This window comes from Carlito syrichta, unplaced genomic scaffold (genome assembly GCF_000164805.1).
Source record: "Carlito syrichta isolate Samal-C Ts95f unplaced genomic scaffold, Tarsius_syrichta-2.0.1 Scaffold313900, whole genome shotgun sequence".
Taxonomy (NCBI): domain Eukaryota; kingdom Metazoa; phylum Chordata; class Mammalia; order Primates; family Tarsiidae; genus Carlito; species Carlito syrichta.
The window spans coordinates 291,008-303,957 of NW_007257996.1; the positions used below are offsets into that span (position 1 = coordinate 291,008).

Consider the following 12,950-nt stretch of genomic DNA (forward strand, 5'->3'; position numbering starts at 1 on the left):
TGTAGAGATGAGGTCTCGCCAAGTTGCCCAGGCGGGTCTCGAACCCGCGGGGTCAGGCAATTCACTCACCTCAAACTCCCAAGGCGCGGGATTACAGGATTTATTGAGAGGACAGAAAAGCTTCCACAGTGAGAGGGGGCCCGAAGGGGTTGCCCTATCTCATTTTTTTTTTTGACTAGAGACAGGGTCTCACTATGTTGCCCAGGATGGTCTCAAACTCATTGTCTCAAGTGACTCTCCTGCCTTGTCCTCCCAAAGCGCTGGGATTATAGGCATGAGCCACCACACCAGGCTGTAAACTATATTTTTAAAATCTTATTTTCAGCCGGGCTCGGTGGCTCAGCCTGTAATCCCGTGCTTTGGGAGGCTTAAGTGAGTGGATTGCCTGAGCCTGCGGGTTCAAGACCCGCCTGAGCAACTTGGTGAGACCTCTACAATAAATCAAAAAATTAGCCGGGTGTGGTAGCGCGCACCTATAGTTCCAGCTACTTGGAAGGCTGAAGCGGAAGGATCGCCGGAGCCCAGCAGGTCCAGGCTGCGGTGGCCGGGAGCGGCCACTGCACTCCAGTCTGGGCGACAGAGTGAGACTCCAACTCAAAAAAAGAAAAAATCTAGCAAGGGACCTGGTCCCTTCTTGTGCCTTCAGGGCTCTCTCTTGGGCCACTGTGTGCCAGGCAGGTCCAGCCTTGGCACCAAGGGCATCCACCGTGCTGTGTGCCACCTCTCCCTGGGCAGGCTTTCCCAGGGGACAGTTAGGGAGCAGGGATAGGCCTGGATGCCACTCAGGCCACAGAACCTCAAGCTGGACCAGGCTATTGCCATTTCCATGCATTAATGAGCCTAAGCTTTGACCTAAGCTGTGAGTCACACTATTGAACCCCTACTACATGCCCAACTGGGGGAGCTGGTACATGGCTGTTGCTTGGGGCCCCAAGTGGCACACTCAGTGTGGCACTGTCCCCAAGATTCATGGGGCCCTTGGGTTTAGAGGCATGGTGGTATGAGTCACCAGCCAGGCCCTGGACATCGCTGGCCCCATTGGTGGCACTGGCTCTCGTGGCCCAGCCTGGCTGGAGAGTTTGGGGATTTGGAGGTCGCCACCATCCAGCCACACCACCATCCATTATGTGTACCTCGGGCACATACCCAGTTGGCTCTCAGGAAGCCACGGTGACTCCAGCAGCCCTCCCCACCTGGAGTTCTGCATCCACAGAGGCCTTGGGCCACACTCTGGGTTCTCCCCAGCCCCCACCTGATGGCCCTGGGTTGCCATAGGAGCCACAAAGCCTGCTCCAGCAGGTACTCCATGGCCAGGCCACTCCGTGTCCTCCTCGCCCATGGCCACTGCCACCTGGAGTCAGGCTGCCCCCTGCTCGGCCCGCAGCCTGAGAGCTGCCAGGTGCCACCACCCTCAGGCTGCCAGGTGCCACCACCCTCAAGCTGCCAGGTGCCATCACCCTTTGGCACTGACATTAAAGCAGCTCAGAACTGGGACCCTGGGTCTTTGTTCAACACCACCACCCCAGGAGGCCACTATCCCCATCATACAAAGGGGGAAACTGAGGCTCAAAGAGATGGAAATGTCCTTCGGCCACACAGCTGGAGAACGGGTGCTGGGACATGACCAGGGGCACCCCTACTCTGAGAGTCATACCCCTGGGAGCGGGCAGGGCCGAGCCAAGCTCAGGGCTCTTCCAGGAACGGTGGCCATGGACCTGCAAAGCACGGATCGCCGACCTTCACAGAGCGCTGGGGGTGGTGGGGCCAGCAAGCTGGCACTGCCCACGGAGAATGGCTCAGGCAGCCGGCGGCCCAGTATCGCGCCTGTCCTGGAGCTGGCTGACAGTTCCGCCTTGCTGCCCTGCGACCTGCTGAGTGACCAATCGGAGGATGAGGTGACACCGTCAGATGATGAGGGGCTGTCCGTGGTGGAGTGAGTGCTGCCTTGAGCTGGAAAGCAGGGAGGGAGGGGATGCCCATGGGGAGGGGTGAGATACCCACATGGGGGGGAAAGGAGACACCTGCAGTGGGGAGAGACACCCATGGTGGTTGAGGGACAAGATGTCCACAGGGTAAGGGGGAAGAGGATATACCCTCAGTGGAAGGGGAAGGACATGTCAAGAGGTAGGGGAGACACTACAGAGGGAGTAGAGCAGATACTGTGGGGGCTGCACAGAGAGGCAGGTCATGGCTCCATGGTCCCTGTCACTTGGTGCACTGAGGTCTGCTGGGCTGGGGACACTGCTGATGGAGTGCAGCCCCTCCCTTGGGGCTCACAGACCCCCCCCAACGTGGGAACTGGTAGGGACTCCTGGGGACAGTTTAGACAGAGGCCATCTTGCCCATCTTGCCAGCCCATGATGGCTCAGCCACCCATCTAGCTGGTGTGGAGCTAGGCGGTAATCCTAGGTCATCATGCCTCAGGTGGGGTGGGTGTCCTCTGAGCAGGGCCAGCCGAAACCACCCATGGGTGATTCCCCCACTGTCATCCTGGCCTGGTTGGGGCAAGGCTTCCTGCCTCGTGTCACGAAACCCACTCTGTCCTCAGTAGCTTAGCCTCCTGGTCTCAGCCAGGATAGACAGGTGTCCACCACAGGTCCTGTCCCCCACCCTGCACTCTGGTCTCTGCCTCTGGGGTGGGGTCGACATACCTTAATGACATGTCAGCTGCAGGGGAATGGCTCTGGGGTCAGGGGCACTGGTGGGGCTCCCAGACTCTGAGACAGGCAGAGGGCTGACCTCGGAGACTGGAGATGGAGCTGGGAGGTCTTGGCCAGGTGGCCACCACCTCCCCCCTCCAACCCTCCAGCTGCCATGTGTGCTGGGCACCGTCAGGATGGAGTGACAGCCTGTTGGGAGCTTCCTGGCCCAGAAAGGAAGACAGAGAAGAGCCCAGGGCCCAGGAGCCTGCTTCCGCATGTGTGCTGGGCGTGGGTACCAGAAGGGCAGCAGTGTGAAAGCCCTGAACTTCTTCCTGTGACTAAAAGGCTTGTGCAAGCTCATAGGGGAGGGACAGGGAGACCACAGGGACACAGCGGTGCCGGGTGTGTGCTGTGTGCATCTGTGTGTATCCTTGCGTGTGGTGTACATTGTGTGTGCCGTATCTGTGGGCCTGTTCATATGTTGTGCATGTGTGTGTCCATATCCATGTTCCTGTGCACATGTATGTGTTATATGTGTGTGTGTCTCTGTGTGTCCTCTCTCTGTGTGTGTACTTACGTTGTTTGTGTCTGCTTGTCCTCTCCTTGTGTATATGTGTGAATGTCTACGCCGTGAATCTGTGTCGGGTGGAGTCTCACCCCAGACTCTCAGTGAGGAGCAGGCCCAGGGCACAACCCACCTTCTGCCCCACCCTGGAGTAGCCTTGGGCAGACCATGAGGGGCCCAGGACTGCCCGGGTCGGGGGACAGCAGTGAAGGGCCCCTGCACCCCACCCTTGCTTCAAGTCCCCCAAAGTCCTGGCCTTCACTGGCTGCTGACCTGTTGGGTACATGGGTCCTCAAGGGCTGGCACCCATGCGGCCACCCCAAATACCACCCATCGCACACTGGGTCCTAGACACAGGTAGCCCAGGGCAGAGAAGGTCACCTTGGGCCAGCTGCAGGTGACCCAGAGCAATGGGGCCATAGGCGGGGCAGAGAAGACACCCTCAAGTCCCCAGCAGGTGCCTGGGAGGGTGTGGCTGCACCACGCTGTTTCTGAGGGCGCCTGTCTCCCCCAGGTACGTGAAGGGCTACCCCCCCAACTCGCCCTACATCGGCAGCTCCCCCACCCTGTGCCACCTGCTGCCTGTGAAAGCCCCCTTCTGCTGCCTGCGGCTGGACAAGGTAAGGCCGGGTCGTCCCCAGAGTTCACTGGCCTCCGACACCCACTCTGGGCTAGAATACCTGCCCTGACTTCTCTTTGGTGACTGCGTTTTGATGTTGTTGCAAACTTTCTGCAAAACCATAAGGACTCTTAAGGAAACCCTAGAACCTTAGGGAATTCCCCAGGTGCTCACCCCTGCCTGTCCAGCCCTTACCATCCTGCGCTATCCTCTGAGAACAGGTGAGAGCCAGAACAGGTGTGTAGGTCCTGTCCCTAAACACATCGTTTTCCAAGAATGAGGGCCGTCATTCATAACCACATTCAGTCATCAGCATCTGGACAGGGACATGGCCCAGCACTGGTGTCTGACCCACAGTCCAGATTCAGATTGTGCTGACGGTCTTGACCGTCTCAATGGCTCTAGTGGCAGTGTCTACCCCATCAGAAACCTGTTCAAGGCCACACACTGCATTTAGCTCTCCTATCTCTGTATCCCCCTTTTTAAATTTTTGTAGAGATGAGGTCTTGATACGTTGCCCAGGCTGGTCTTGAGCTCCTGGCCTCAAGCGATCTTCCTGCCTCAGCCTCTCAAAGTGCTGGGATTACAGGCGTGAGCCACCATGCCCAGCCTCTGGCCTCCCTTAATCGGAACGTTCCCTAGGGTCGCTGGACCTTAAGGTTTTTGCAGAGCAGGGACCACTTGTCAGTAGCAGGGGCCTTGGGTGGGCCGTCGTTTTTCCTTGTGGGGGATTCCACCTGCGTTTGGGGTCAGTGCTCTCAGGGGAGTCCGCGTGTTGATGTTTAACTTTGCTGGGCTCAGTGGCCATACCCATAATCCCACCACTCTGGGAGGCTGAGGTGGGAGGATTGCTTCAGTCTAGGAGTTCAAGATCAGCTTGGGCAATATAGTGAGACCTTGTCTCTACAAAGAAGTCAAAAAATTAGCCAGGCATAGTGGCATATACCTGGAGTCTCAGCTACTCAGGAAGTTGAGGTGGAAGGATTGCTTGAGCCCAGGAGATCGAGGCACGAACGTGCCACTGCACTCCAGCCTGGGCAGCAGAGTGAGACCCTAAACTAAAAAAAAAACAACAACTTTGATCTCATGACAAGGTGGCGTTGACCAGATTTTCCTACTGTAAAATGACTGTTTCCCTCTGTAGTTGACAAGTCATTTGTGGGCTGAGACCAGGTAACACATCACTCCTCCATGGGGCCCTGCCCATAGTTTCGGTGTCAGTCAATGACTGTCTGATCCAGAATTCCTTTCGTTATTTTGTTAGCATGAAGCAGGACTCACCATTCTCTCCCCGGGCCCTCCTGGCTCACTTTCTGCAGGTCCTTACTGATTCCGACACTCAGACCCTCCTGGACTTTTTGTGGGTTCCTTTTTTTTTTTTTAGTTGGAGTCTCACTCTGTTGCCCAGACTGGAGTGCAGTGGTCGCTCTCGGCCACCGCAGCCTCAACCTGCTGGGCTCCGCAATCCTTCCGCCTCAGCCTTCCGAGTAGCCGGAACTACAGGTGCACGCTACCACGCCCGGCTAATTTTTTTTATTTATTGTAGAGATGAGGTCTCACCAAGTTGCCCAGGCGGGTCTCAAACCCGCGGGCTCGGGCAATCCACTCATCTCAGCCTCCCAAAGTGCGGGATTACAGGCTGAGCCACCGAGCCAGGCTTGTGGGCTCCTTTGAACTGGCTCCCAGGGGCTTTCCACACGTCCTTCGCCCTCTGAGCACAGCTGTGCATCCTGCCTCATCCGGGCCTTCCCTTGCTCCTGTCTGAAATCAACCACTTCTCCAGGGAACATTCCTTGCGGTGGAAAATGATGTTTAGAAACCAAGGCTTAAGGCTGGGCGCAATGGGCCACACCTATCATCCCAATATTTTGGGAGGCCGAGATGGGAGGGTCACTTAAGCCCAGGAGTTCAAGATCAGCCTGGGCAACATAGCAAGACCTCATCTCTACAAAATATCAAAAAATTAGCAGGACATGGCAGTGCATGCCTGTAGTCCCAGCTACTTGGGAGGCTGAGGCGGGAGGATCACCTGAGCCCAGGAGGTCAAGGCTGCAGTGAGCCATGATCATGCCACCACACTCCAGCCTGGGCAACAGGGTAAGACCCAGACTCAAAAAAAACAAAAAACTAGAAACCAAGACCTGGGCATGCAGCCTCTCCCTGCTACTGGGGCACCCCTGCTAGGGACCTCGGTGGACAGAACTAGAAACACATGTATACACACGACACATACCTACTCTCATTCCTGTGTCCTTAGCTGCAGGTACGGCCCTCCCCAGCCTGAGGTGACCTCCCCGCCTTGGCCCTGGCTGCCTGCCCTGCCGGGTGCCACAGGCTGACCTGACACTGCCTGTGGGCGCAGCCGTGGCATCGGGCGGTGCCTGTGGCTCCCATGCACCTCATGCAGGCCACAGCTGAATGGCTGATGAGCAGGTGTCCTGGGGATGTCTGGCGAATTGTCTGGGAGGAACTGACTCCCGCGTCCCTTCCCAGGGCTGCAAGCACAACAGCTATGAAGATGCCAAAGCCTATGGGTTCAAGAACAAGCTGATCATCGTGTCAGCTGAGACGGCCGGGAATGGGCTGTACAACTTCATCGTGCCACTGCGGGCCTATTACAGGTCGCGCAAGGAGCTCAACCCCATCGTACTGCTGCTGGACAATAAGTGAGCCCCACACTGTGCCGAGGCTGGCCCGCCTGCCGCCCTGGGCCCTGGGAGGCCAGGCACAGGCCTCAGGGCCTCTGGCTTGGTCACCCCCTGCTAGAAGGAAGCCTCTGCCGCCCTACACGTCTCTATCCCCCTCAACACCCCCTCCCACTGCGCCGCCTTGCCCCCATGCCTCCCTTGCTCTGGCCTCCCTCCTCCTCACTCTTTCTCCCTCCTCACAGTTTCTCCTGCCCCCCTGCCACCGTGAGTCCTAGGGTAGGGCGGCACATGGCCCTACCTTCCACCAGCACCTTTTTGTCTAGGGGACTCCCCACCACCCCCACCCGGTGCTGGTAGATAGAGCCCAGGGTCCAGTCGTGGCTATCTGACCTCAGCAAGCCCTATCCTCCGGGGTCTCTGTCTCCCCTTGGTAAAAACAAGAAAAGCCCTGTTGGCCAAGAGGACCCCTAGTCCCATGTGCTGTGGTTCTAGGGTCCTGCTTGGACCCCTGGGTCCCACATGCTGTGGTTTTGGGGACCCTGTTTGGACTCCTGGGTCCCACATGCTGTGGTTTTGGGGTCCCTGCTTGAACCCCAAGTTCCACGTGCTGCAATTTTCACGTGCATGCAGTTCTGCTCATCACGGACAGGGCTCTCCTGTGTAGGGGAGGGCAACACCATGACCTCTGTCCCCACAGGCCTGACCACCACTTCCTGGAAGCTATCTGCTGCTTCCCTATGGTCTACTACATGGAGGGCTCTGTGGACAAGTAAGATAGGATCCAACTATGGCAGGGGCAGCCCCTTCCTCAGTAAGGGGGGGTCTCCACTCCCACCCGTTTCCTCCTCGTTCAAAGTGTCCCTTACATGGAAGAGCCAGGTGGCCCCTGACAGGGTGGGGAGGGGAGGGCGAGGCCTTCTGCCTCCCTGGCCAGGGATCGTGGGTCTCGGGCCCGGGGGTGGGCTGCATCCTGGCTACCGGTGCCCGGTCCCGCCAGCCTGGACAGCCTGCTGCAGTGCGGGATCATCTACGCTGACAATTTGGTGGTGGTGGACAAGGAGAGCACCATGAGCGCAGAGGAGGACTACATGGCGGACGCCAAGACCATCGTCAACGTGCAGACCATGTTCCGGTGCGCATCCAGGGGCGGGGGGGCGACAAGGGGTGACCCTGTCTCCACCCGGCCCCTTGACGGTCCAGGGCACCTCTCACCGAGCCCTCCAGCCATGATCACAGGACCCACCCTGAGACCCCCCCTTAGTTACGATTGTGGAGCCCACACTAAGACCCCTCCAGCCGTGACCACGGAACCCGCCCTGAGACCCCCACAGCCATCATGGCCATGGGACCCACTCTGAGACACCCCTCCACAGCCGTGACCACAGGACCCATTCTGAGACCCCCCCAGGGCTGTGACCACAGGACCCTACCCCAAAGACCTCCCACAGCCATGACTGCGGGGCCTTTCCTGAGACCCCTCACATCTATGTCCATGGGACCCCCAGAGACTCCCCACATCCAAGCTTACAAGACCCTCTGGACTCCCCAAGATCCCCAGCCACGTCTACGACCCCCCTTCCCTGAGCCTGTGCCCCCCACAGGCTCTTCCCCAGCCTCAGCATCACCACGGAGCTCACACACCCTTCCAACATGCGCTTCATGCAGTTCCGTGCCAAGGACAGCTACTCCCTGGCTCTCTCCAAGCTGGAGAAGGTGAGGCCCCCGTCCTGTGCTAAGTCAGCCTGCCAAGGCCTGGAGGGGTGGAGAAGGGAACAGAGACTCTTGGCGGCTCTGCCCCTCCCACCAGAGCCCAGGGGTTGAGGACTCAGCACAGACTCGACATTCTCAACCCTGGGTTGGGGGCCACTTCTCTGACCCTATGTGGGGCATAGGCATGGCAGAGGCAGAGCCCCATCTTCCTTCTTTAGAAGAAATTTGTGGCACTTTATGCTTATAAAAGGGCGTGGGTTTATAATAATATGGATTCCACTTCAAAGATAAAAAAGAAATTTAAAAAAGAGGCCAGACTCAGTGGCTCATGCCTGCAATCCCAGCACTTTGGGAGGCTGAGGTAGAAGGATTGCCTGAGCCCAAGGGTTCTCGATAGGCCTGGGCAGCATGATAAGACCTCATCGCTATAAAAAATAAAAAAATTAACCAGGCATGGTGGCATACGCCTGTAGTCCCAGCTACTTGGGAGACTGAGGCAAGAGAATTGCCTAAGCCCAGGAGGTCGAGGCTGTGGTGAGCCTTGACTATGCCACTGCACTGCATCCTGGACAATAGAATGAGATTCTAACTAAAAAAGAAAAAAAAAGTAAAAAAGAGTTACCCAGATCCCTGCAGCTGGCTCTTCTTCATCCTGGCATGGTGGGAAGAGGAAGACGGCTCCAGGGAAAGTCCTGGCAGGATGGCAGAGGGGACAGGACTGCCGTGCACACCATCAGCAGCAGATGCACCACTTCTACGTTCATGTCATGGAAAAGTGGAAATTGAGAAGGTTCCAGACACTGAGATGAGGCCATCTTGCCAAGAGATGGTTGCAGAAAATGATGAGCTGCACCCAGCTCAGTGGCTCACGCCTGCAATCCCAGTATCCTGGGAGGCCAAGGTGGGAGGATTGCTTGAGCCCAGGAATTCAAGCCTGGCCTGGGCAACTTGGCAAGACCCCATCTCTACAAAACATCAGAAAAATTAGCTGGGTATGGTGGCATGTGCCTGTAGTCCCAGCTACTCAGGAAGCTGAGGTGGAAAGATCGCCTGAGACCAGGAGGTCAAGGCTGCAGTGAGCCGTGCTCATGCCACTGCACTCCATCCTGAGTGACAGAGTGAGACCTCGACTCAAAAAAAAGGTGGTGCACCCCCATTTATAAAAAACGTATAAGGAGCTCCCATGCGAGTGGCATCTTCCCGAGATCCACACTGGAAGCCTCCCAGAAGCCTGGGTGTGAACAGAACAATCGCTCCTCCCCTCCAGTGCACCTCCCCTCATCCCCTCACCCAAGGTTCCTCAGTGGCTTTCCTGGTTTGACATCTTCTGCCTGCTGTTGGAATGTCGCCATCTCATCCCGGGGCTGTTTCACACCTGTCCTGGCCCCTTCGTCCAGGAGGTGTCCCAGCCCAGCTGTCCTTGGGAAGGGCCCATGCAATCTCACTGTCACCAGGAACTCGAAGGCACACACAGCTGGTATAACCCTCATGTACCTCCAGGGCTGTCATTTGCAGGTCTCGTGTCAGAGAGCAGAAAGACACTCAGCGGAAGCTCCTGAGAGAGGCTGCTGTCTCATTCCTACCACACCTCTGGACATGTCAAGGCTTATGTTCCCTGTTTAGGGGTGTTCTGAGTACGGGGGATTAAAATGTTTAGTTACCAGGAATTCCACTGCTCATCTTCAGAATGTGCTGTTGGAGCCATGGAGGCCAGCGTGAGCACATGCAGCGTCTGCAGGGCTGCCGTGGCCACACACTTGCATCTCGAAGCTGGTCCTCAGCACCCGTCCTCCCCAGGATGGTGGAAGCCACACAGAGCCAACTCGCAGTCTCCGTGCCGCCTGCGATGCCACTGTGCCTGCAGACATGCCCACCTTGGGTCACAGAGGAGGAAGGAAGGACTCGAAGGAAGCAGGCTTTTGCTGGGGTGGTCCATCCTTCTGTTTCCTTCTGTGGCATTTTCCCCAAGGAGGATGGCCAATGCAGGAAGTAGCATGAACAAGACGGACTCCATCTGGGTGGTTTGCGCTCCTCAGAACGCTGTGGCTTCTTTTTTGTTTGAAGTGTGTTCCGGTCCCAACAAGACTTGTGGTCCACATGGGTGCCACTGGCTGAATCCTAGCCCCCAAAGATGGCCACATCCTAGCCCCCAGAGCCTGTGGATACATGACCTTGCATGACAAAAGAGACTGCAGATGTGACTTGAGGCAGGAGATTCTCCTGGACTCTCTGGTTGGGGGCATGGAAGCAGGAGGCCCCATCAGAGACGGGAAGATGTCCCCGGCTGTGACAGGAAGGGGCCACTCACCCAGGCAGGAGGGCTATGGGAGCTGGAGGAGGAGTCTCCCCGAGCCTCCAGAGGGAATGAGACTTGCCGGGGCCCATCTATTCTGCACAACTCGCTTCCCACCCCTGCCTTCTGGAACTGCACCAGAAGGGAGCGTGTGCGGTTTCAAGCCAAGAAGTGTGTGGTGGTCACTCGGCACGGAGGTCCCAGAGAGACCCTGCGGTGGGTCCACTGTGGCCCAGGGCTCCTCCCTCCTCATGGTGAAAGCCATGACAAGGGACAAGGGAAGCCAAGAACAGCGCATCCCACTCACCGCCCCCCATCCCAGCATCCTCGGACTCACGAAACACAAGCTTGAGACGGGGTTGCGAGGATTCCTGTGAACCTGGGGGCGGCACCAGCAGGCGCTGAACCAAGTGCACACCAGGGTGCGCCTGGGGTCGCATTCTCACCAGAGTCCCAAATTGCGGCTCCAGGCCGGGCCCCGTCTGGGAAACCACAGCTGGGTGATTGGGCCTGTGGGTCGGCTGCCTGTGGGTTTGTGTACATATGCAAACACACGCACCCATTCACACACGTGCAGACACATTCACGGACACATTCACACACGTGCAGACAGCGCATGTGTGGACACATGCTCACCCATGCAAACACGCACGGATGCATTCACATGCATGCAGGCATACACGTGTGTGGACAAATGCTCACAGGTGAAACCTCATGCACACGTGTGCTGACATGCTCACGCACACAGACATGTGTGCAGACGCATATACGTGCACACACATGCGCACACACAAGGCACGTGCACACACACCCCACACATGTGCACACCCCACCCCCATGGCTGCCCCATGCTGCTCTGGCCATGGGCTCCAGCCCATCTGAGGACACCCTTCCCACAGAGGGAGCGTGAGAATGGCTCCAACCTGGCTTTCATGTTCCGCCTGCCGTTCGCCGCCGGCCGCGTCTTCAGCATCAGCATGTTGGACACACTGCTCTACCAGGTCAGCAGAGGCGGCAGGAGCGGCCTGTGCCACTGGGAGGGAGGGTCTGCGCAGTCCTAGGTGGTGGGCCTCCCTCTGAAGCCCCTGGGTCCAGGGAGGCCCCCGGGCCCGTCCTTGGGGTAACCATAGGGTCCGCAGGGCTCTCCCCCAAACGTGCCTGGCCTTCTCCCGGGCCACCTGGGCTCTGTCTGGGGCCTCTCGTCTTCTCCTGCCCTTACGCATCCCAGGAAAGCATCCCAGCTGGGGCCCACGAGTCGCTCGGTGCTCAGGCTGGCTGGCCTCTATGCCTGTGGGAGGCTGTTGGGGGGCAGCCCGCACCAGCATGCACCCCTCACGCACCCTTCCCTCGCTGACCAGTCCTTCGTGAAGGACTACATGATCACCATTACCAGGCTGCTGCTGGGGCTGGACACCACACCCGGCTCTGGTTACCTCTGTGCCGTAAGTGCCGGGCGGGTGGCGGGCAGGTGTCTCAGCGGGTGGGGGGGCCAGGCCTGGGTGCCACCTGCTCAGGGCTGTACCCCACAGATGAAGGTCACCGAGGATGACCTATGGATCCGCACCTACGGGCGCCTCTTCCAAAAGCTCTGCTCATCCAGCGCCGAGATCCCCATCGGCATCTACCGGACCGAGAGTCACGTCTTCTCCACCTCGGAGGTACAGGCGGTCTCCTCTCAGTTCTGGGGAGTTTGTCCTCAGATCTCGGGCCAGGTCCACACCCCTGCACACGTGGTGCTTCCAATGGGGGCAGGAAGCCTGGGAAGACATGACAACCCCTGTGCTGCCCACCTGTGGCCTGCTCGGGGCCAACCCCAGGGGTGAGGCGGTGGGGAGGCGGGGCCCAGGCTGACCCCGCCCGCTTCCCTTGCAGCCGCATGACCTCAGAGCCCAGGTAAGCCGTCCCTTCTCTCCATGGAGTTTCTGCTAGACACCAAAGCATCTCAGCTTCACGTGGGGAGTCCTGCCAGTCCGACCCCCACCCTGGGGCCTGGGAGACACGGAGTGGGGGGCAGGTCCTGAGGACGCTAGCCATGGCCCAGCTCAGAGGGGGCTTTTGGCAGTCACCCCTTCCTGGACAGGTGGGGAAACTGAGGCCTGGGGAGAGTCACCTCTGTTTGAACACCAGGTGCACCCTCTCCCTCCAGTCTCAGCTGCTCCTCTCCCCACCCCCACATGTGCCACAGTGGCCAGCAGTCCCCCGTGTGAGTCTGGCCTGGCCCTCACCCCAGCCTCCCAGGCCTTTCTGAGGTGCTGCCCAGGTGGGAGTTCCTGCAAACACCTCCCTAGCACCCACCCCTGTGGGCCCTGGCCAGTCACAGGCTGCCACGGACCCCTGCTCTCACCAGCCCCCAAGGTTGTGCGTGAGAGGAACCACCACCCCATCTGCAGTTGGGGAAACTGAGGCAGAGAGGGGATGAGCCTCCGAGGGCAAAGACAGGATGTGCTGGGGTGCAGATGGGCCGCCCGCTGGG

At 58.5% G+C, this 12,950-nt stretch overlaps 1 protein-coding gene across 1 annotated transcript in view; it reads left to right on the plus strand.

Moving 5' to 3' along the window:
* KCNT1 (potassium sodium-activated channel subfamily T member 1) overlaps window positions 1-12,950 on the plus strand; it is an 86,465-nt gene that overhangs the window by 66,575 nt on the left and 6,940 nt on the right. Inside the window, exons 19-28 of the mRNA XM_021718854.1 lie at window positions 1,699-1,933; window positions 3,722-3,827; window positions 6,320-6,492; window positions 7,172-7,243; window positions 7,472-7,606; window positions 8,076-8,187; window positions 11,377-11,478; window positions 11,836-11,919; window positions 12,007-12,135; window positions 12,350-12,370. Coding sequence (XP_021574529.1) covers window positions 1,699-1,933; window positions 3,722-3,827; window positions 6,320-6,492; window positions 7,172-7,243; window positions 7,472-7,606; window positions 8,076-8,187; window positions 11,377-11,478; window positions 11,836-11,919; window positions 12,007-12,135; window positions 12,350-12,370 — 1,169 coding nt within the window. The remainder of the gene's footprint in view (window positions 1-1,698; window positions 1,934-3,721; window positions 3,828-6,319; window positions 6,493-7,171; window positions 7,244-7,471; window positions 7,607-8,075; window positions 8,188-11,376; window positions 11,479-11,835; window positions 11,920-12,006; window positions 12,136-12,349; window positions 12,371-12,950) is intronic.